We start from the raw sequence: 23,946 nt of genomic DNA, 5'->3' as shown, positions 1-23,946 counted from the left end.
GGCGGAACTACAAGTGCGCAATCGTGGGCCGCGGCCCATTTCCCGTTCCCAGGTAAATTCGGCGTCCACTGCATTCCCTTAAGTCACTGACCTTAGTGGACTCCTTGCCCGAGACTTGCGGGGCTGGATGGGAATTGTAGTCTTCCTGGGACTTGTAGGTTCTTTAGCCTATTCTCCGCTCTCAAGATGTGAAAACCTAACACTCCAATCCATATCTGTTGACGTGCGTAAGCGCACAGAGCTCTTCAATCTGTCAACTGGATTGCCGTGAGACTCTTGCCCGCTTCCGGTGTTGGAAACGCCTCTCCATAAGACTACAGTTTCCAAGGAACACTGTGTCGAAGGCCTTTCGATCCGCAATGCATGCTGGAAATCGTAGTTTTCCCCACACACAATCCTTTTATTTACCTAAACTGGAGACTTCCATTGCGGCGGAAATGGGGAGGGAACGGGGCCTCTTCTTGCGAATGTTTCAGGCACTATCTTGCGCTCCTATTCAGGCCTCAGGTATTGATTTCGACCCTAGTCCCGCAGTCTCTGTGACGTAATAAGCCGCAACTGAAAGCGTACAGGTGAGGGGGCAGGGGCCTCACAGAAAAGTGGGGGGAGAATTCTTTCTCTTCCGTCTCTTTCTAATTACGTAACGCGGGGAAGAATGGATGACCAATCGGGAGCCCGGAAAGACTCTCGGCTCTTTCTGCTCCTCCCTTCCGTAACGTGTTTTGATCTCGTATTCTGAGAGGTTCTCGCTCAGCGGCCGCGGACGGTTTCCGTGGCAACAGGAAAGCGCGGGAATTACAGAAAAATTGAAAGTGCGACTGTGCGGCGAGAGCTCGCTGAGGTTTTTCTGAACTGAGGACGGCCCGGGAGGTTTTTATATAAGTGGGGCCCTGGGCCCGGGAAGCCCCGACGCTTTGCTCTGGGTAAAGGTGAGACAGCTCGCCGGAAGGGACAGGGCCCAAGGGGTGCTCCGAGGGACAGGCAGGAAACAGGTATGGAGAGAGTGGGGAAGAACAAGATGGGCATTACCTGGCTGGCAGGGGCGGGCGGAGGGTGGAACCTGAGAAGCCCTTAAGTCTGGGGAAATTGGGGAGGGGGCGCCTTGTGGGTCCTGGGGTGGGGGAGGCACTGAGGACAAGGGAGGGAGCAGGGTGTGTCCGAGGGGGAATCCTGATGACAGGAACTGGAATGTGTCCCGAGGGGAATATATAGTGTAAAAAGACGGGCTGGGGTGTGTGAGAAGGGTATCCTGAGGAAGGAGGAAAGGGAGCAGGAATGTGTCGGAGAATAGGAGGAGGGTGGGTTGTGAGGGAGGGGGAGCCCTGAAGAAAGAACTGGCTTCATACGCGTTTCTGAGAAGGGACAAGAAAGTAGAGGGGCGTCAGCAGTCACGCATATATTGCTGGTATGAACGTACCTAAAGAGGATCCTGAGATGAATGCAGACCAGTGAGAAACACTGGGGAAGGGCAGGGGTGGGGAGCGTTGGTTGGTGTTGGTCTTGTTGTTTGAGTTTGGTTTTAAACACAAGACAAAGAAAGGAGCCAGGTGATTGGAGAAATATGAGGCTACCATCACTCACTCAGTCACCCCACTGTGGCTTTCTTTTTCTTGGAGAGAGGAATACACCAAAAGGAAGTGGTTGGAGGCTGTATGTGGGAAAAAAATAGAGAAAATAATGGTCTTTAATTACAAAAAACAATATTTTGAATCTAAAAAATAAAGCTTTTGTCATTAATTCTATGGTTGGTATGATCCTGAAGCACTTCAGTCTTAAGTTTCTCTTATTTAAAAATAACATATAATGAAACTAGTCTGTTCTTATAAATCTTTTAAAGTGACTTGTGCGTGTGTATATCCATATATATTTAAGTTGATGCCTTAAAATTCATTGGAACAGGGAGAAATGGATTTATCTGCAGATCGTGTTGAAGAAGTACAAAGTGTCCTTAATGCTATGCAGAAAATCTTAGAGTGTCCAATCTGGTAAGTCAACAGAAGGGTTTCTTAATTTGAGATTCTTCCTTTCTTGATTATATCCTATGCAAATAAGTAGAATTCACCTTACATATTAAGGAGAAGAAAATTATACTATCTATTAAAATTAAATTATAAAAGTTGCTGCTTTTCTTAACTCAAGAGCTTTGGGAATATAGGAAGTTACTCCTTTTTCTCCACTCTGCTTCTCCCCTTCCCTTTTTACCGCCTTAACACATTCAGCTCTCTATCTTTCCTAGCCCACAGACTGTCTTGATTGGTTCTACTTTGGGGTAGGGATCTGGTTTGGAGTAAGTGGCCTTTTCATCCAGGCTCTAAAAACAGCTAGATCACTTGGAATGGGCATAGTTAATAGTGGCAAAATAAAATCACCAATGATTGGTGCTTGTGAATGGGTAGGTCTCCAGTTGGAACTAGTCCTGTATATTTAAATAAGAAGTCCACAGAGCATGCGACTCTTGATTTCCACTTTTTCTTTTTTTAATGTTTATTTATTTTTGAGGGATAGAGAACATGAGCAGGGGAGGGCAGAGAGAGAGGGGTACGGAGGATCCCAAGCATGCTCTGTGCTGACAGCAGCAAAACTGATACGGAGCTCAAACTCAGAAACTGTGACATCATGACCTGAGCTGAAGTCAGATGCTCAACCAACTGAGCCACCCAGGCGCCCCACTTGATCTCCACTCTTCATCTTGGGGTTGAGTTCAAGCCCCACATTAGGTGTAGAGATTACTTAAAAATAAAATCTTTAAAGAAAAAAAAGAATACTGCGAATCATCAAAGTCTTTGGTAAGTCTCTGACTTTGAGTGAGCTTGTTTTTCTTCATCTATAAAATAAAGAGGGGACTAGAATATTCAAGGTTTTGGGGCGCCTGGGGCTCTCACGGTTAAGCCTCTGACTCTTGATTTCAGCTCAAGTCATGCGTGATCTTGTGGTTTGTGGGATTGAACCCACATTGGGCTCTGGCTGACAGCATGGAGCCTGCTTGGAATTCTGTCTCCCCTTCTCTGCCCCTCCTGTGCTTACCCCCATGCACTCTCTCAAAATAAATAAACATTAACAACAAGGAATATTCAAGGCTTTTTTTTTTTAAGTCGAGGCATAATTTACATACAGTGAAATGTAGAGATCTTAAGTGTGCAAGTCGATGAGTTTTAACCATTGTATATATCTGTGTAACATTTCCATCACCCCAGAAAGTTCAGGAGCTCTTGCTGACCCTTCATGACATTTGGAGGCCTATGGCTAGAACTATATTTCAATATAATTATTTTCTTGTATAATTTTATATTTTTTATTTTATGCATTTAAAAGCATTACTCTGGAAGGGAGTTCATGCGCTTCACTGGCTGCCAGAGGTTATGAGCCCCAGGCAGTCAGTCACTAGGTGGTATCTATGGTAGTCACTAAATCTACTTAAAAACCATACCTCAGAATGTCTTGGTGAAAAGCCGGAAAGGAAATTTAGAATCTTTCTTCTTCTCTTTACTCTGGTCATTCTGGCCTCTTAACTCTTCTTCAGACTAGAACATACTCTCCTGCTTCTGAGCTTTTATGCTTGCTTTTCCCTCTGCCTGGAATTTTCTACCCTTGATAATTGAATGGCTTACAAATCTTGACTGAAATACCACCTTTTCACAGAGGCATTTCCAGACAACCCTATTTAAAATGGTAACACCTGGGGCACCTGGGTGGCTCAGTCCTTAAGCATCTGACTTTGGCTCAGGTCGTGATCTCACGGCTGGTGAGTTTGGGTCCCATATCAGGTGAGCTTGAGTCCTGCTTCCTCTCTCTCTCTCTCTCTGCCCCTTGCTCACTTGCACTCTCTCTCTCTCTCTCTCAAAAAAAAATAAACACCCTTACCCCCAACACACTCTTTATTTCCCTTTCCTGTTTTTTTTTCCTCCATAGTTCTTATTACTATCTAACATTCCTTATAATTTATCCTTTTTCTCTACCCTTACAGAGTTTAAACTCCACGAAGGCAGGAATTTTTGTTTTATTTACTTCCATATCCTTAGTAGTTATATACCTGGGACATAGTAGCCACTCAGTAAACGTTTGTTGAAGGTATTAAATATTAATTAACATTAATTAAATTGGTTCTTTGTTAGTTTAATGGGTTTTAATATGGTGATGGTTAGTGGTGGGTAAACATTCAAAAAATAAATTGGAAAGCTGCACCTATTGCCCCTTACCTTCAATAAAGGAGAGTAAATTCAAGTAAATTTTCCTTTGTGCTTCATAAAATTGTTTTTCATATTTGAAGTCAAGTAAATAAAATTAAAGAACATGCAAGTTGTGTTTCCAGAGAGATACAAGATTTATAAGTAATCCTCCTCTCCCTTGCCCCTCAACATTTCATCTAAATAAAAACAAGAGCTAAATGAGATTTATAGCCTACTTTATGAATCATCAGAGCCGGAGAAGCAGGAAATGACAACTAGAAAAAAATTGCTTTTGAAAAAGCAAAACTTATTCATGATAATTACAAAGAGTGATCAAAAAAGTCCTCAATAGTGTGGCATCTGGGTCCATTTATTTTACATTTCCATGGGACTCAGTTATAGAAATGTAATGTTCTTTCTCACTCTGGCAAATTAAACCATCAATTAAAAAACTCAAATACAGGGGCGCCTGGGTGGCGCAGTCGGTTAAGCGTCCGACTTCAGCCAGGTCACGATCTCGCAGTCCGTGAGTTCGAGCCCCACGTCAGGCTCTGGGCTCATGGCTCAGAGCCTGGAGCCTGCTTCCGATTCTGTGTCTCCCTCTCTCTCTGCCCCTCCCCCGTTCATGCTCTGTCTCTCTCTGTTCCAAAAATAAATAAACGTTGGAAAAAAAAAATGTTTAAAAAAAAAAAAAAAAAAAAAAACTCAAATACATAAAAAGTAAAGACACAAGAATGAAAGTTAGTGCTAAATTTTCATTTTCAGTTAGCCGTCCTGTTATTTCTGGCTCCTTGTTACTTTTTAAGATCTATTTTCTACTAGCAATGGACTTAAGTTTTTAAACTAAAGCTTTTCATTCTGGTCATTGTTAAACCTTAAACTCGTTCACGGGGGAAGTTCTAGGATGGGAATCCTACCTACTCCACTTTTTGTTTTAAAGTTTTTAAAATTTATTTTGAGAGGAAGAGAGTACACATACACACACACACACACACACACACACACACACACACGTGCATGAGTGGGGAAGAGGCATAGAGAGAGGGAGAGAAAGAATCCCAAGCAGGCTCTAAGCTGCAGTGCAGAGCCCTACATGGGGCTTGAAGTCATGAACCGTGAGATCATGACCTGAGCTGAAATCAATAGTCGATGCTTAACTGACTGAGCCACTCAGGTGCCCCTGTTGTTTGTTTACCAGTGCCTAGCTAGAAGAGTGGAATTTGCCATTATGTCTTAATAAATGATTCCTGATGGTGACTGCAAAGTATTATTGAGGGTAGCTAGAGGATAGGTTTCCAGCTTCTTTGAGGCCTTTTGAGCTAAAACCACTTCTGCTGACCTCTAAGTTATTGATATTTACTTCTGATAATTAGTAGTTCTTTCTAACCTTTTGCACATGACCATATAAAATTTTTGACTTTCAGAAGAGTTTGCTAAAATATGTATCCTGCTGGGTGGTGGTGGTTTTTCAACCCTAACCTAGCTTCTTTTTCCAATCACTTACCCATGTCAGAAGCCCAAAGGCAAATATGCAGGAGGTCTAAATTGCCTGAGTCAAAAAGTGTTTACAATATCTGAGGGGCACCTGGGTGGCTCAATCACTTAAGTGGTCCAACTCTGGATTTTGGCTCAGGTCATGATCTCATTGTTGGTGAAACTGAGCCCCACGCTGACAGTTGAGAACCTGCTTGAGATTCTTTCGACTCTCTCCTCTCTCTCTCTCTCTGTCTCTCTCTGCCCCTCCCATGCACACTCTCTCTCAAAATAAACTTAAAAAAATAATAAAATATTTGAATCATCTTTATAGTAAACATTCACTTTCATCAGGCTCTAAAAGAGGACTGACTTTTTTCTTTTTATTCCCATTCCCTTTTCAAGGTTTTTTTCAACAGTCATTACCTTTTTACATATTGGAGTTTTCATCCGTTTAAAGTTTGTGTTTACAGTATGTTTGTATAGCTTGGCTCATAATTACCATGCTGAAACATAATTATTTCAGAATTGAGGCAGTGGTGAGAATGAAAGCCATCTGGCATCATAGCTAAATCCAATTTCGCCTTTGCCGAGAATTTCTTTGATATGTAGCTTATCTGAGGAATAGTGATTTAGTAGCAAATCGAGTTCTCTTTGTTGGGTGGTTTTCTTTTTAAAATCACATTAGGTCCGGATAATAATTCTCACATTGATAGAAGTCATCTCAGGTTGTGAACATTTTCCCAAGTAGCGTTTACTTTTATTCTGACAATAACCTAAAGAGACTGGTAGAGTGGGTGACAGAGAAGGAACCTGATGTTCAGGTCGAGGGCTGGGCCTGAGGTCACTCTGCTAATAAAAAAGGGAACTGATAGTAGAAACCTGGCCTTCTGACTTACTCTGATATTCTTTTCTCCGTTACCCTGTGTTGCGTCAGAAGCCCCATGATCACAAGAGTTGTGTTACCAAACCTTTCACAACGAGACTATTGTCCCCCAGCTTTTCTTGTGATCCTTTTCTAAAAAGTTAACATTTAATGAAAAGACCCACATTCTTGTCACACACAGGTTACCTGTTTTTTGATGTCCTGGCTGAACTGTACCAGAAATCCGTTGCTAAAGCTCTCGTTCAGAATAAAAGATAAAAACTTAAAATTGCCTATAGGTTTCTACCTGCTCAGGCTCCTGGCTGCCTCTCCGAGCTCTTCTAGCGCTTCCCCTGCAGGCCTGCTCACTGTCCTTCAAAAACACCAGGCATGGTCCTGCTCAGAGTCGGCCTTCTCTGCTCCCTCTGCTGGAATGTTCTTCTCCCAACTGTTGCACAGCTTGTTTCCTCACATGCAACTGTCTACCAATGTCACCTCAATCAGGCCTTTCCTGATCACTCTGTATAGATCTCCCACCCCAGCACTCCCTATTCCTGTTACTGAGCTTTATTTTTATTTCTAGCCCTTATTCTCCTATGTTCTTGTTTAATTCTCAATTAACTATCTACCACAGCTAAAATGAAAGTTCTATGAGGACAGGCTTTGTTTTGTCCACTGCTGTATGTCACATCCCCAGGAACAGTACTTGTATACGGTAGGTGCCCAATGAACAATTGTTCTATTAATAAATGAAAGAGTCTCAAGAAGATCTTAAGATTTTCTAGAAAATAAGAAAGATTTTGTGAATGGACCCACAAGGATGGGAATTTGGGTGACCAATTTTCTTTTCTCAAAATTTTAATCGTTTTCTAAGCTTGTTTTTTATTTTCTAAATTTTCTTCAGTGTTTGTTACATTCTTTTTACAAAGTGATCACAAGCCAAGCATCATGTACCTCCTGAAGTGACATAATAAAAGTGCCACCTGTAAAGTGTTCTTGCCAAAAAAACCAAACCTGAATTGATCGAGCCTGTAAGTCTAGTTTATAGGAAATAGAGGCAAGAGGAACATGCTAAACCATATCATAGGGTTACGATCAGTAAAATCCAGAATGAGGGAGATGATGTGGATCAAATGACGTATTGATGTACTTTTAAAATTTTTTTTTCTTTTTATTTATTTATTTTGATAGAGAGAATGAGCAGGGGAGAGAGAGGGAGAGAGAGAGAGAAGGAGAGAGAGAATTCCAAGCCGGCTCCACACTGGCTCCACACTGTCAGTGTGGAGCCCTACGCGGGGCTTGACCTCACGAACTGTGAGATCATGACCTGAGCTGAAACCAAGAGTCAGACACTCAACCAACTGAGCACCCAGGCACCCTCAGCTGACATACTTCTTAAAATAAATGACAAGGGGAAAAAAGGAAGGGAAAATCTATAGATTAAAAGACATTTGAGGGGTGCCTGGGTGGCTCAGTCGATTAATCATCCAACTTTGGTTCATGTCATGATCTCCCACTTTGTGAGTTCGAGCCCCGAGTCGTGCTGTGAGCTGACAGCTTGGAACCTGGAGCCTGCTTCAGATCCTGTGTCTCCCTCTCTCTCTCTGCCCCTCCCCCACTTATGATCTCTCTTTCTCTCTCTCTCTTTCTCAATATAAAAAACATTAAAAAAAAAAAAAGACAAGATATACCAGCCAAATGCAATGTATGGATCTTATTTGAATCCTGATCTAAACAGATTTAATTATTAAACTTTAAGAGATAATGAGGGAAATTGGAGTATTACATATTAGATGGTATAAGGGAAATTGTTTTTTTAAGAGTAATGGTTTCATGGTCATCTTGAAAAGATCTTTATTTTTATTTTTTATTTATTTATTTATTTTTTTTTTAACGTTTATTTATTTTTGAGACAGAGAGAGACAGAGCATGAACGGGGGAGGGTCAGAGAGAGGGAGACACAGAATCTGAAACAGGCTCCAGGCTCTGAGCTGTCAGCACAGAGCCCGATGCAGGGCTCGGACTCACGGACCGCGAGATCATGACCTGAGCCTAAGTCGGACGCTTAACCGACTGAGCCACCCAGGCGCCCCAAGATCTTTATTTTTTAAAAACTTTGTTTTGAAATATTTATAATTGAAATGAATGATTCCTAGAATTAATTTATAAATATTTTTAATGTTTATTTTGGGGAGAGAGAGAGCACACACGCGTGTGAGTGCACGTGCGTGAGCAGGGGAGGGGCAGAGAGAGGGAAACAGAGAATTTGAAACGGGCTCTATGCTGACAGCAGAGAACCCGACATGGGGCTCAAACTCACAAACTGTGAGATCATGACCTGAGCCGAAGTTGGTGCTTAATTGAGCCACCCATGCACCCCTCTTGGAATTTATTTTAAAGTAATCTGAGCTCATGGGTGCTTGGGTGGCTCAGTGGGTTAAGTGAGCGATTCTTGATTTTGGCTCAGGTCAAGATCTCATAGGTTTGTGAGTTCAAGCCCCTCATTGGGCTCCACACTGAAATTGGGATTCTCTCTCTCTTCCTTTCTTTCTCTGCCCCTCCCCACTCTCTCTTTCTCTCAGAATAAATAAATAAACTTAAAAAAAAAAAATCTGGGCCTTGAGTGGGTACTGGTGTGTATATAAGACTGGCTTTAAGTCAAAAATTGTTGTAACTGAGTGATGGTACAGGGAGTTCATTTTACTATTTTATTTGTGTAAATGCTTGAAATTTTCCATACTAAGAAATTTAAGCGGCGCCTGTCTGGCTCAGTCAGTAGAGCATACAACTCTTGATCTCTGGGTCCTGAGTTTGAGTTCCATGTTGGATGTAGAGATTACTTTAAATTAAAAGAAAATAATAAATTTAAAATAAAAAGGTAGTCACATGTGAAAATAGTGCTGTGAGGGAATCCAAAAGAAATACAAGAAGTTTTTTGTCTTTGTAGAGCTTAAAGTTTAGGTAAGATATATATAGGATTTTTCCTCACAAAGATAGCTCAAAAAAGTGTATCGGTGAAAACTTATTAATAATGGAGCAATGTCAGCTAATCTTTTAAACGCTAAAGATAATAATAGTAATAATAATAATAAGATAATATAGAGTGTTGACTAGAGTAATATATTCTGTTTTGGTATCTGGAAGCTCAGGAGGGAAGGATCCTGTTTCCTGCTGTATTTTTGGCTCCTAGCACAGCAGACATTTAATAAATATTTATGAAATGAACTTAAAGCCTTACTTTGACTTAGTTATAGCAACTTAAAGTTGAACTTCTTTACCAAGATTATATTTATTTTGAAATGAATTATTGAGCCTCATTTCTTATTTTTTGTATCCTTCTAGTCTGGAGTTGATCAAAGAGCCTGTTTCCACAAAGTGTGATCACATATTTTGCAAGTAAGTTCGAATGTTTTATGTGGCTCCATTATTAGCTTTTGTGCTTATTCACAACATAGGAAATACCTAACTTTGTACAAGCTTTTGCTACTCCAGTTAAGTGAAAAAGAAAAATCTAACTCTGCTTCATTCTGCCTCAGAGTACTTAGAAAGTGACTGGAAGTTGGTTGTAACCATAGTTCTTGGGAAAATATTGGCACATTTATCTGGTGGGATGTGAAATCATTTTGAACAGCTGTTTGTTTTTGTGTCCATGGGTGGAGGCAGATTGCAAGCGATTGTGCAATAAGCAAATTGTGTTCCAGCTTTCCCTGTTTCTCCTTTACTGTTATTTCTTTCTGTTTGTCCCTCTGCTTTCTCCCTTCTTAGGTGCTATATTTTTGCCTGCTTCATAATCCTTGTGAAGATAGGAAAGGATCTGATACCAGTTTATTTTTAGGCTGAAATTCATGCATACCAATGATTGGAATTATATTTACATTTTTAAGGATCTTGCCTTTTGAAAATGTTTGTTTGTTTATTTGATGAGCTAGAGCGTGGGCGTTGGGGGGGGGGAGGGGGCAGAGGGAGAGTGAGAACCTTAAATAGGCTCCAGGCCCAGTGTGGAGCCCGACACAGGGGATGATCTCACAGTTGTGAGATCATAACCTGAGCCTAAATCAAGAGTCGGACACTTAACTAACAGCCACCCAGGCACCCCTAAAATGTTTTTTGATGAAAGAATTTGGGAAAACGTTTGGTAGGCAATTTGGTAAAACGAGGGGTTCTCTCCTCTCCCTGTTGTTAAGCTGTGATTGAGACTTGCCCTGAATGCCAACTAATTTGTTTTTGGGTATTTTTTTCCTTTTTGATCGGAAAAGCAAGGCATGTCCATGGTAATGAGTTTACTAGCACAAATGGTTATACGATGTGTATTTCCCTCCTACCCGCAAACGCCTGCTTCCCCCTTTCCTCCATCTCTTTACCCATCCTGGGGCTCAAACTTAAACCCTAAGATCGAGTCATATGCTCTACCAACTGAGCCAGCCAGGTGTCTCCTCAGGAATTTTTTAATTCAGGACTTCTTAACTTGGGATTCATGAATGGTTTTCATGAATTTCCTAGAATTATATTCAGTTTTAAGTTTAATTATATTAAAAGCTATAGACATGTGCAGTTTCCTAGGAAAGATAGTCCATAATTTTAATCAGATTCTTAGAATGTTTCCATAACCTAAAAAATGTGAAGTGCTTCTGAGATAAAGATAAAGAGGGCTGGCCGAAGCTGAAGGAAACCTGTTCCCCTGGAGGGATATGCAAACTCAAGTCTGGCAGGCCCCTTCCTTCCTCTGAATTCTGCCTTATTCTTCCCATTCATCTGTCCCAGCTGGGATCCAGAGCCCATTCCTATTGCCCTTCACCCCTTTCCCACACCACCCCACTGGTCTGCTCCCATGAGTTTCCTTCTGATTCCCCAGGCCCTTCTCCCTGTCAGGTGCCAAGGCAGCACAGCTTTATCACTCTGCTTTGAGGATTTTTAGTTTTGTGGCGCCTAGAGAGAAGCTTATCAAACTATCGTGGTATAAAACTGGTTTCTGGGGCGCCTGGGTGGCTCAGTCGGTTAAGCGTCCGACTTCGGCTCAGGTCATGATCTCGCAGTCTGTGAGTTCGAGCCCCGCGTCAGGCTCTGTGCTGACAGCTCAGAGCCTGGAGCCTGTTTCAGTTTCTGTGTCTCCCTCTCTCTGACCCTCCCCCGTTCATGCTCTGTCTCTCTCTGTCTCAAAAATAAATAAACGCTAAAAAAAAAATTTTTTTAAAAATTAAAAAAAAAAAACTGGTTTCTTTGTAGATTGATACTTTTGTAAAACAAAATTTAAAAGTCCCAGTATTTGGGGCACCTGGGTAGCTCAGTTGGTTGAGTGTCGGACTTCGGCTCAGGTCATGGTCTCATGGTTCATGAGTTCGAGTCCTGTGTTGGTCTCTGTGCTGACAGCTCGGAGCCTGGAGCCTGCTTCAAATTCTGTGTCTCCTTTTCTCTCTGCCTCTCCCCCACTCATGCTCTGTCTCTCTGTCTCAAAAATAAACATAAAAAAAAAAAAAAGAAAGAAATGGGAATGCAAGCTGGTGCAGCCACTCTGGAAAACAGTATGGAGGTTCCTCAAAAAACTGAAAATAGAACTACCCTACAACCCAGCAATTGCACTACTAGGCATTTATCCACGGGATACAGGTGCTGTTTTGAAGGGACACATGCACCCCCATGTTTATAGCAGCACTATCAACAATAGCCCAAGTATAGAAAGAGCCCAAATGTCCATCAACAGATGAATGGATAAAGAAGATGTGGGATATATATACAATGAAGTATCAAAAAGAATGAAATCTTGCCATTTGCAACTACGTGGATGGAACTGGAGGGTATTATGCTAAGTGAATTAGTCAGGGAAAGACAAAAATCATATGACTTCACTCATATGAGGACTTTAAGAGACAAAACAGATGAACATAAGGGAAGGGAAGCCAAAATAATATAAAAACAGGGAGGGGGACAAAACAGAAGAGACTCATAAATATGGAGAACAAACTGAGGGTTACTGGAGGGGTTGTGGGAGGGAGAATGGGCTAAATGGGCAAGGGGCATTAAGGAATCTACTCCTGAAATCATTGTTTCACTATGCTAACTAATTTGGATGTAAATTTTAAAAAATAAAAAATAAAATAAAATAATGAAAAAAAGAAAAGAAATGAATACTCTGAAAGTCCCCCAAATTAGTTTGTGCCACTGTGATTTTACCGGTTTTTATCAGCTTTAAAAATCTGAAGCCACCCTTCAGAAAACATACTACATTTGCTTAAAAAAATATATTGTCTTGGGGCACCTGGATGGCTCAGTTGATTAAGCGTCCAACTTCAGCTCAGGTCATGATCTCATGGGTCGTGAGTTCGAGCCCCGCATCAAGCTGTGCAGACAGCTCAGAGCCTGGAGCCTGCTTCGGATTCTGTGTCTCCCTCTCTCTCTGCCTGTCCCCCACTCACACTCTATCTCTCTCTCAAAAATGAGTAAACATTAAAGAAAAAAATTTTTAATGTATTGTCTTTCCTTAAGCATTGGGCTTTAGAAATTCAAGAAGCCAGAAACTTGGGGTGCCTGGTTGGCTTATTCGGTGGAGCACATGACTGTTGGTCTCAGGGTTGTGAGTTCAAGCCTCCTGTTGGGTGTGAAGGTTACTTAAAATCTTTAAAAAAAAAAAGCCCCATACTTGTCTCAGACATTTTTATTGAGAACCTCATGCAGAACTTCTGTATGTGTTCTCATTCAATTGGTGTATCACATAGATTCCCCAAAGCTCTAAAACAGAATTTAACAAATTCTTCTCAGCCCTCAAAGATATGCCAGTGTTCTATTGGCCTGTTGGTTCTTTCCTTAACTGAGTCTTTTCAAGTCATATACAAGCTCATTTTCTCTTTTTAGTTAACAACCATGAAGAATCTGTTCTTTTTCTAGCGTAAGGAAAAATCGGAACCTGTATCTTAGTTGATTTCTACTTAACTACTTCCCATGCGTTATTTATGTAATTATTGTACAGGCTACAACACTCTGTAACTTAGCTGGTCACTATGGCTTAGCTACTGTATTCTGCAGTACTCTGTTCAGGAAATTCCCTCCCTATCCCTACTATGAATTGTTTAATTGTATCATTTGCCAGTGTAATTCACTGATGCCTCCTAGGGCCATTATGGTAGAGTATAGGTAGGATTTGCATCTTCTCGAGGAGTGGTAGCCTAGTCTGTGGCTCTTTAAAGGGGATTTATATACAACACTGGAAGGTTTTTGACACCCCTGTCCCCTATACTATAGAGTTGTCGTTAAGCATCTGTATAGGTGAAGAAAGGCCCTGGTGTCCTTGACCATACCTACTACATTCACTTTCTCTGGTAGAAAGACTGTGGACCTTGCTGCAGTTCAGTCCTGATCCAGTATCACCTTCACCACTTGATTACTGTGTGTTCTGGGGCAAATCTGTACTGTAAAATGGAGATAATACATCACGGTTGTTGTGTAGATTAGGAGAGGGCACTGCACATTCAAGGACACGGCCAGTAAGCAGTGCTGTCTGTGTCTGCTGGTTCACCATTCCTACTGCTTTTTCAGCTCCCTTAATCTCTTCTTTCGTGGTTCTTTTCACTGCCAATGTCTGCTCCCTCCCCCAGTCACCTCCCTTGCGGGAATATTCTGTTTTTCATGATTGCAAGGATTTTATTTTGCTTTTCCACTGAATCCCTTGCATCTAACACAGTACTGGACATTTAGTAAATATCAGTGGTATGAGTGAATCCCTACTTTTAACTATCATCCCCACAGCATCTCTACTGCTCTTTTTCCTTTATTTCCTTTCTACCTCTTTTTCCTCAGAGTCTTTTGTCTTTGTCCTAAGGGAACGTTAGATCTTTACAGACACCACCAGTCAATGGCAAGAGTTGTTTTTTTGTTGTTGTTTCTTTGTTTTTAAGGAAGCAAACTTATTAGAATATGGTGCATGTGTTCATGTCTTCTTAGCCATATTCATTGTCTGAGATAACCAACAAAATTGTTCTCCAGAGCCGGTCTAACAACCCAACTGTCCCAGAAGGCTGGCACCTTCTTCATTCCTTAGACTGCTAGTGAGCCACTTGGTTATGCCAGATACCACATCTGTGAATATAAAATATGAACATATTTTCTCCCTGCCTTGAGTTTTTTTTTTTTTAACATTTTTATTGAAATATAGTTTACATGCTATAAAATTCACCCATTTTAAGTGTACAGTTCAGGGTGTTCTTTTAGTATATTCACAGTTGTGCAACCATCACCACAGTCTAAGTTAGAACATTTTAATCACCCCAGAAAGACATTCTGTACCCATTAGCAGCTAACCCATTCCCGCCTCCCACCTCCTCTTAGGAAGCCACAAATTTACCTTTTGTCTTTTACAGATTTGTCTCTTCTGGATATTTCATATAAATGAAATCATACAATGTTTGGTCTTTTGTGTCTGACTTCTTTTCAATTAACATGTTTTCAAGGTTTATCTGTATTGTAGCCTGTATCAGTACCTTTGTTCTTTTTTGTTTTTTAATTCAAGTTTGTTAGCATATAGTGCAACAATGATTTCAGGAATAGATTCCTTAATGCCCCTTACCCATTTAGCCCATTCCCCCTCCCACAACCCCTCCAGAAACCCTTTGTTTGTTCTCTATACTTAAGAGTCTCTTATATTTTGTCCCCCTCCCTGTTTTTATATTATTTTTGCTTCCCTTCCTTTATGTTCATGTGGTTTGTATCTTAAAGTCCTCATATGAGTGAAGTCATATATTTGTCTTTCTCCCACTAATTTCGCTTAGCATAATACCCTCTAATTCCATCCACATAGTTGCAAATGGCAAGATTTCATTCTTTTTGATTGCTAAGTAATACTCCATTGTATATATATCCCGCATCTTCTTTATCCATTCATCTGTTGATGGACATTTGGGCTCTTTCCATACTTTGGCTATTGTTGATAGTGCTGCTGTAAACATTGGGGTGCATGTGCCCCTTTGAAACAGCATTCCTATATCCCTTGGCTAAATACCTAGTAGTGCAATTGCTAGGTTGTAGGGTAGTTCTATTTTCAGTTTTTTGAGGAACCTCCATACTGTTTTCCAGAGCAACTGCACTAGTTTGCATTCCTTTTTTTTTTTTTTTTTTTAAGATTTAATTTTCGGGGCACCTGGGTGGCTCAGTCGGTTGAGTGTCCAACTTTGGCTCAGGTCATGATCTCACAGTTCATAGGTTCGGGCCCCGCATCAGGCTCTGTGCTGACCGCTTGCTCAGAGCCTGGAGCCTGCTTCAGATTCTATTTATCCTTCTGTCTCTGGGCCTCCCCCACTCACACTTTGTCTCACTGTTTCTCAAAAATATATAAATTTAAAAAATAAAAATAAAAAAAAAAGATTTAATTTTCAGGATGCCTGGCTGGCTCAGTCAGTAGAGCATGTGACTTGATCTCAGGATCATGAGTTCAAGCCCCACATTGAGCATGGCAGCTACTTTTTTTAAAAAGAGTAAAAAAATAAAGATTTTAGGGTCACCTGGGTGGCTCAGTCGATTAAGCATCTGACTTCGGCTCAGGTCATAATCTCATGGTTTGTGAGTTCTAGCCCCATATCGGGTTCTCTGCTGTCAGCCCAGACCCTGCTTTGGATTCTTTGTCCCCCTCTCTGTCTGTCTCTCTCCTGCTCTTGCTTGCTCTCACTCTTTCAAATAAATATTTTTAAAAAATTATAAAGATTTTTATCTTTAAGTAATCTCTATACCCAATGTGGGGCTCAAACTCAAAACCCTGAGATTAAGAGTCACATGCTTACCCAAGCAGGCACCCTAGTACTTTGTTCTTTTTTATGGCTGAATAATATTCCATTGAGTGGATATACCACGTTTTATCTATTTATTCATCAGTTATGGACATTTGGATTGTTTCTGCTTCTTGGCTATTATGAATAATGCTGCTCTGAACATTTGTGTACAGGTTTTGTGTGGACTTATGTTTTCATTTCCCCAGGGAAGAAACCTACGAGTAGAGTTGCAGAGTCCTATGGTAACTCTTTAATATTTTAAGGAATTGCCAAACTTTTCCAAAGTGGCTGCCTTGTTTTCTATTCCCACCAGCAATGAATGAGGATTTGAGTTTCTCCACATCTTTTGCAGTACTTATTTTTGAGTATAGTCATCCTAGTGGACGTCAAGTAGCATCTCATTGTGGCTTTGATTTGCATTCTCCTAATGGCTAATAATATTGAACATCTTTTCATGTGCTTATTGACCGTTTGTATATCTCCTTTGGAGATAACGTCTATTCAAATCTTTTGCCAATTTTTCAGTTGGGTTATTTCTGTGTTTATTATTGAGTTGTAAGAGTTCTTTGTATATCCTGAATACAAGTCTCTTAACAGATAAAAGATTTGCAAATATTTTCTCCCATTTTGTGAATTGGCCTTTCACTTTCTTCATGGTATTTGTAGCACAAAAGTTTTTAAGTTTCATACAGTCCAGTGTATCTGGACATTTTCTTTGTTTATTTGTGTATTTAAGAAATCATTGCTGGGACTTGCGGGTGGCTCATTCGCCTGGGTGGCTTAGATCTCATGGTTGTGAGATCGAGTCCTGTGTCAGGCTTCACACCCAGTGTGGAGCCTACTTAAGATTCTCTCTCTCTCTCTCTCTCTCTCTCTCTCTCTCTCTCTCTCTCACTCTCTCTTTCACCCTCTCTCCCCCTCAGCCCCTCCCCTGCTCACATGCACAAGCTTGCTCTCGTGCTTTCTCTCTCTCAAAAAAAGAAAGAAATCATTGCCAAGGTCATAAAGATTTATAGTTTTAGTTCTCACATTTAATTCTGTGATCCATTTGAATTAATTTTTTTGTATTATATATTAGGAGTTTAGCTTCTTCTTTTTACATGTGAATATTTAGTTGTCCTAGCACTATTTGTTGGTATTTGTTGACTGTTTTTTTTTCTCTATTTAATTGTCTTGGTGAAAATCATTGTTGAAAATCAATTGACCTTAGCTACATGGGTTTTTCTGTACTCTCAATTCTGTTTCATCGATATATATGTCTGTCCTTATGCCAACATCACACTGTCTTGATTTACTATAGCTTTGTAGCGATGTGCTGAGTGTTTAAACTAATTATAATTGTTTTAAACTATTTCCCACTTATATCTAATTATGCAGCATGATATAATTATGAATATATCACTAAATATGCCATATTAACTTTTTAATATGTTTTATTTGATCATAACAGCAAGCCATATGCATGTAAGTTCAGTTTTCATAGATCGTTGCTTATGTAGTTTGGTTTTCTGCTTATGCAGCATCTAAAAACAATTAAAGAAAGCCATTGGTTGTAATTCACCTGCCATTACCTTGAAAATGGCTCTTAAGGGCAGTGGTGAGATTATCTTTTCATGGCTGTTTGCCTTTTGAGTACTCTCTGTACAAAAAAAAAGTAACTTGAAGTCTTCTTTTCATTCCTTATAATTTATAGATTTTGTATGCTGAAACTTCTCAACCAGAGGAAAGGGCCTTCACAGTGTCCTTTGTGTAAGAATGATATAACCAAAAGGTATCTGATTTGGGTAGTGATGGGAGGTTGGATGAAACAACAGTAGGGAAAAGTAGAAATTCCTTAATAATATATTGGTGTTCCTGTCAAACTATTCATCACTAGAAAAATGTACAAATGGATATTCAGCTGACAGAATAAATTATTTCTAAAGTCATTTTCTTGAAATTTTTATTGTATATCTGTCTTATAAAGGTATTAGGAATTCATTGCCTCTTTCTAATGCTTCTGAATGGCACAAGAACTTGTAGTCTTATCTAAAGTGGGACTATATCATTTTGCCCTCATTGTCTCCTGATCCTGCTTTTATTTTTCTTGCATTTGTTTCCACTTAATTATTTACGCACACACAGTGTGTTTACATATTGTGGGTCCCTCTGGTCAGAATGTAAGTTCTTTTGGGGCACTGGCTTTTTCTGTCTCAGTCAACACTGTTTTTTCAGTGTTTGGCACATAGTAGTCACAGAGATATTTAAACAAATAAATGAATTCTATTGCCCTACAACTTTCCTAAACCAAAGTCTCTCTTCGGACATTATCATCTGTGCTTTTGAAATAACGTCATCATCATTTCACAGAAATCCTTGAAAGCTCAAATTAGGAGGTTGAGTGGATGAGGTTCAAGTGTTAAGAATGGGAAGTTCTCTATGCAGTAGACTTATATCTACTATGTATTCAGAGTACTATTATTTTAGATAGCTATAGGCTTTTGATAGGCTTGAATGGCCAAAAGAGAGAGAGAGAGAGAGAGAGAGAGAGAGAGAGAGAGAGAAAAGAACAACCGATACTGCAACGTACCTTCTGATGTGGGTGATATTTGATTATACTGTAATGTCACTAATAGCTGTATTCTCTGAATATAATTTTTCTACTGTTGCTACATTTACTTTATTTGTTTACATGTCTTTCCTTATTTTAGTGTCCTTTAAAAGTTGATCATCCTTTGCTGAGTATGTTTCTCAATCAATTTAATTTCAGAAGCCTACAGGAAAGTACAAGATTTAGTCAACTTGTTGAAGAGCTGTTGAACATCATTCATGCTTTTGAGCTTGACACAGGATTGCAGTGTAAGTGTTGCATAGCCCTAGGGGCCAGTTCTCAAGTGGTTGTCCATTAAAACTCGGGAAGTTTTCACAATTATTTTCTGTGAATAAGCAATAAGATCTTTTGGTCTAGGTTAACTTTAAATCTTTATCTGTTGATTTATTTTTTAAATTATTCCCACTGGTCTCACCCCTTATTTTATAGGTTCTGAGATGTGCATTTTTCACATTTCACATCTCCCAAATTGGGAGCAATTTACCACCTGTGGTGTGTTAGTGCTTAAGGTAATGTGTTTTCTAAGTGGTACAGAAAATAATGGTGCATCTTGCATTGTTGACATCTTAGATTTAGGGAAATATGGTATTAATAGGTAAATTTGTTAGTATTGAGATAGGGAAAAAAGATTAGAAATAACTTTGACAGTCTGTGTATTTCCTAGGAGTAGAATTTCCAGAGTTGATTAAAAAAATGAGAGGTAGTCTTTAATGCATTGTCTTAACAAAACAGTATACACAGAATTTCTCTTGGTTCTTTGATACAATTACTATAGTTTTTCTAACTACAAAAATAACATTTTCCTTTCTAATTCACAGTTGCAAACAGCTATAACTTTTCAAAAAAGGAAAATAACTCTCCTGAGCATCTGAAGGAGGAGGTTTCTATTATCCAAAGTATGGGCTATCGAAACCGTGCTAAAAGACTTCGACAGAGTGAACCTGAAAACCCTAACTTGGTAAAGCCATTTTCATTTATTCTAGTAACATCTGTTTATTGAGCGTTGTGAATTAGTGAAGGTGCTAGATGCTTGTGGATTTACATAAAAAGTCAGTAAACAAGGTAAGATGGTAAATTAAGTGGTTGATCAAGAGTTAGAAGAGCCAAGAGAAGGTCTTTATACCTAGTGTGGGCAAGAGAGACCTTCTGGGCCCTTCCCCTGCTTTAGTGCTTTATCCATTCTGATGCTTGTCTAAATTAGCCTCAAGGTCACTGATGGTTTTAAGTTTTAAGCTTGCTAGTTTTTATTTTTTCTAATATTTATTTATTTTGAGAGAGAGAAAGAGAATGGGGCAGAGGGAGAGGGAGAGAGGGAATCCCAAGCAGGCTGTGCTCTAACAGCACAGAGCCTACACGGGGCTTAATCTCACAAATCAGGGGATCATGACCTGAGCCAAAACTGAGTCAGACGCTTAACCGACTGAACTACCCAGGCACCCTACTCGCTAGTTTTTAAAATAACCATCTTACAGTAATTCTCCAGGCATGAGGAAGTATGTCCTAATTTGTTTCCTTTGAAAAGTTGCCTGGAAAAAAAATCAGTTTTTACCATTTGAAAATTACTTCAATTTAAAAGATGCAATTGTCAGAGAAAATGCAGTGATTTGCTCTGTTGTTGCTTGTATATGAATGAATAATGCAGATCTTAAAGTAATAGTTCTCATGGTACCAGCATTCATTTTTCAGTAGATGTTTAAGGACTCAAAAAGAAGGAAACCTTCATCAAAATAATGTTGGAGTTTTAAATATTCTTACCCATTCTGAATGTTCTTAGGATTGCTGGGTTTTTATTCATAACCCTGTTATCAGATATGATTGGGGATGTGTACTAAATGAAGTTCATTCCCTTCCTATGCTATAATATAAAGTATTAGATTCAAAATCTGTTTTTCTTTACTTCAAAAAATCACATAGGTAAAACATTCAGTTTAGAGAAGTTTAAAACAACAGAGAGAGGAAAAAAATACTCAAACCACACATAACTCGTACATTTTGATGTGCAATTTGCCAAGTGTTTTTTCCAGGTGTCAAACGTTAGCTAATTATGATCGTCTATTTTGTCCATGGCCTGGAGTTTCTCTTTAAGAAAAGAAACACAGGACTGGCCAACAAATAGTTGATCATTCTTTACTGCTTAGCAGGGAACCAGTCTTAGTGTCCAACTCTCTAACTTTGGAATTGTGAGATCTCTGAGGACAAAGCAGCAGATACAACCACAGAATAAGTCTGTCTACATTGAATTGGGTAAGAGACACAGATTTTGTAAATTTAGAATAATAGTTGCTGGATTATTTGTCTTATACCAAATCCTCATAATTTGTACAATGGCAGGGAGCTTTGGAAAGTGAAAATAAAATATTATTATTTTTCCAGCCTTATGGTGTGTTCTAAATAATGTAAAAGATGCAGCTCTCACCTTGAAGACTCTTATTTTATAAAAAGAGCAAAAGGAAGGCTGTCTAGCATGTGTAAATATGCTTTGGAAGGATGGACAGTAGGGATAAGAAATAACCTAATGGGATGGCCACAGCATTTAGAGGGATCCAAGATACATTGTACTAGGCTAGGAAGACTTTTAAGAAGCCAAGCTCAGTTCAAACAGGTCTCTGATTGTCTTATCTTTTAGAACGTTTTTATAATTGGAAAGAATGACCGGTCGTCTTTGGGCTCCCAAACACCACTGTATGTTTACCATCACACTTAGGAGATTCTCTTGAAATTACTTGTAAATCTTTTCCCACCTTAGGATCATAAGTTCCAAGACAACAGATGTTGTGTCATAAAAATAAACAAAATAACTATAATAGTGAATATTTAGGACCACTTATGTGGTCTAGGCACTATTGGGCTTTATTTGTATAACTCATTTAAAATGCATGACAAACTTCTGAGGTTGTTAATATTATTATACTTATTTTACACATGAGGAAATAAAGGCACACAGAGGTGAAGACATTTGCCAAGATAACAAAACTAGCAAGGGGCAGAGCTGTGATTCAACCTTAGGAATTCTGGTGTCAGATCCTGTGTTTGTAACTACGTCTCTGTGTTGGCTGCCATATGTATCATTGTGCCTGCAAATTTTGTGTATAGTGAGTGTGCAGTAATATTTCTTGAATGAATATCTGTTTTGCAACAAGCACATTTATTGAGTTTACCCCTTTTAATAAAAATCCTTTTATTGATTGGTCATCTGGGGAATTTTTTAGGATCTGATTCTTCTGAAGATACAGTGAATAAGGCAAGTTATTTCAGGTGAGTTGAAGAGAGCCTTTGTCTATGAAGCCGGCATTTTTGTATTTGTTTAATTAGTATTAAGGATTGGTGTTTCGGTTAGGATCATAGCATTGGAATAGACCTTGATGGTTTTTTGTTTTTATAGCTGAGAAAGCCTATCTTAGTAGAGTCTAAAAGAGTTTAAAATAACAGAACTCCAGTCAAACTTGCTTCCAGCCCGTGGTCATGTCTAACTTAGTTCCTTGAACAGTAGTATTGACGCAGTGGTAATTTTGGCTCATGAAAATACTAAAGGACTTAATTTTCAATTCTTTTTCTCTTCCTTAATTCCATCTGTCCCTCAAGCTTTGTCTACATCAATTCTACAGTAATCTACAAGCCACCCCAATTGGGTTACCTGTCAAATTACTTCCCTTAGGAATTATTGCCTGACTCTAAGATCTGTGGTGGCTTTGGTGATCTGTGGTGATTGTCATTGTCAATCGACATTTATTTATTTTTGGGACAGAGAGAGACAGAGCATGAACGGGGGAGGGGCAGAGAGAGAGGGAGACACAGAATCGGAAACAGGCTCCAGGCTCTGAGCCATCAGTCCAGAGCCTGACGCGGGGCTCGAACTCACGGGCCGCGAGATCGTGACCTGGCTGAAGTCGGACGCTTAACCGACTGCGCCACCCAGGCGCCCCTGTCATTGCCAATCAGATCTTGTTTACGAATGACTTTTTCCTAATCTCTCAATTGGGAGGAAATGATTTTTAGTTGGAAAAGAAGCACAGAGGAAGTGTTGCATTCTATTGGAGTGTCTACTCCATCCCAGTGCTCTCTTTGTTTAAGTATCTTTGCTCTTGCGTTCTCAATAAGATACACTTAAAAAAAAAAATTTTTTTTTAATATTTATTCTTTTTTTTTTTTTAACGTTTATTTATTTTTGAGATAGAGAGAGACAGAGCGTGAACGGCGGAGGGGCAGAGAGAGAGGGAGACACAGAATCCGAAGCAGGCTCCAGGCTCTGAGCCATCAGCCCAGAGCCCAACGTGGGGCTCGAACTCACGGACCGTGAGATCGTGACCTGAGTTGAAGTCGGACGCTTAACCGACTGAGCCACCCAGGCGCCCCTATTCATTTTTTTTGAGAGACAGAGCACGAGCAAGGGAGGGGCAGAATGAGATGGAGACACAGAATCTGTAGCAGGCTCCAGGCTCTGAGCTGTCAGCACAGAGCCCGACACAGGGCTTGAACTTGAGAACCATGAGATCATGACCTGAGCCAAAGTCGGACACTTAACCAACTGAGCCACCCAGGTGCCCCTCATTAACATACACTTTTAAATTTCATTGGGTATTTTTCTCTACCATCTTTTGGCTGTTGTTTGGCTACCATTTAAATTTTGGTTCTCTTTTGCACATCCATAAAGCAATGTATCTACACTACTCTGATTTTTGTGAATGTGTTTCCTTCTTTAGTCTTTGACCATTTCACTATGACTGGAAGTTACTAAAGGAGAGAGCAAATTTCAGAAAGTGAATTAAATTGATCAGCTTATTGCAATAGTACCTAGAGGAGCTAAAATACTTGATCTTGCTCATTTGACAACTCTGTGAGCATGTAACTAGCATTTCGCATTAAGGCTTCTATCTCTTCTCTATAGTGTGGGAGATGACGAATTGTTAGGAATCACCCCTCAAGGAGCCAGAGCTGAAGCCAGTTTGAATCCTGCAAAAAAGGGTAATGACAAGTCTTCCCAACTTAATGGGCAATGAAGAGAGAATGGGTGGATTCAGTACTGTAATTAGATTATTCTGAAGACCATTTGGGACATTTATAATTCACAACATCTCTTGGCAGAGTTAGAATATCTTTCTTTTT

The 23,946-nt window shown here is 39.8% G+C and overlaps 2 protein-coding genes across 8 annotated transcripts in view; one reads left to right on the top strand and one right to left on the bottom strand.

Moving 5' to 3' along the window:
- NBR1 (NBR1 autophagy cargo receptor) overlaps positions 1-627 on the bottom strand; it is a 29,515-nt gene extending 28,888 nt beyond the window's left edge. For both annotated transcript variants that reach the window (XM_043584608.1, XM_043584611.1), the window contains exon 1: positions 92-627. The gene's annotated coding sequence lies outside the window, so the exon portion shown is untranslated. The remainder of the gene's footprint in view (positions 1-91) is intronic.
- A 92-nt stretch (positions 628-719) lies between these two features.
- BRCA1 (BRCA1 DNA repair associated) overlaps positions 720-23,946 on the top strand; it is a 59,731-nt gene continuing 36,504 nt past the window's right edge. For 2 of the 6 annotated variants that reach the window (XM_043584606.1, XM_043584603.1), the window contains exons 1-9: positions 720-929; positions 1,900-1,985; positions 9,847-9,900; positions 17,947-18,024; positions 19,003-19,091; positions 19,662-19,801; positions 20,985-21,087; positions 22,053-22,098; positions 23,729-23,805. In XM_043584606.1, the coding sequence (XP_043440541.1) occupies positions 1,906-1,985; positions 9,847-9,900; positions 17,947-18,024; positions 19,003-19,091; positions 19,662-19,801; positions 20,985-21,087; positions 22,053-22,098; positions 23,729-23,805 (667 nt within the window). In that variant the 5' untranslated portion in view covers positions 720-929; positions 1,900-1,905. Of the gene's footprint in view, positions 993-1,899; positions 1,986-9,846; positions 9,901-17,946; positions 18,025-19,002; positions 19,092-19,661; positions 19,802-20,981; positions 21,088-22,052; positions 22,099-23,728; positions 23,806-23,946 lie in introns of all 6 variants that reach the window. The other 4 variants (XM_043584604.1, XM_043584600.1, XM_043584605.1 and 1 more) reach the window with 3 other exon arrangements.

This window comes from Prionailurus bengalensis, chromosome E1 (genome assembly GCF_016509475.1).
Source record: "Prionailurus bengalensis isolate Pbe53 chromosome E1, Fcat_Pben_1.1_paternal_pri, whole genome shotgun sequence".
Classification (NCBI taxonomy): domain Eukaryota; kingdom Metazoa; phylum Chordata; class Mammalia; order Carnivora; family Felidae; genus Prionailurus; species Prionailurus bengalensis.
This window is presented reverse-complemented; position numbering and strand designations above follow the sequence as displayed.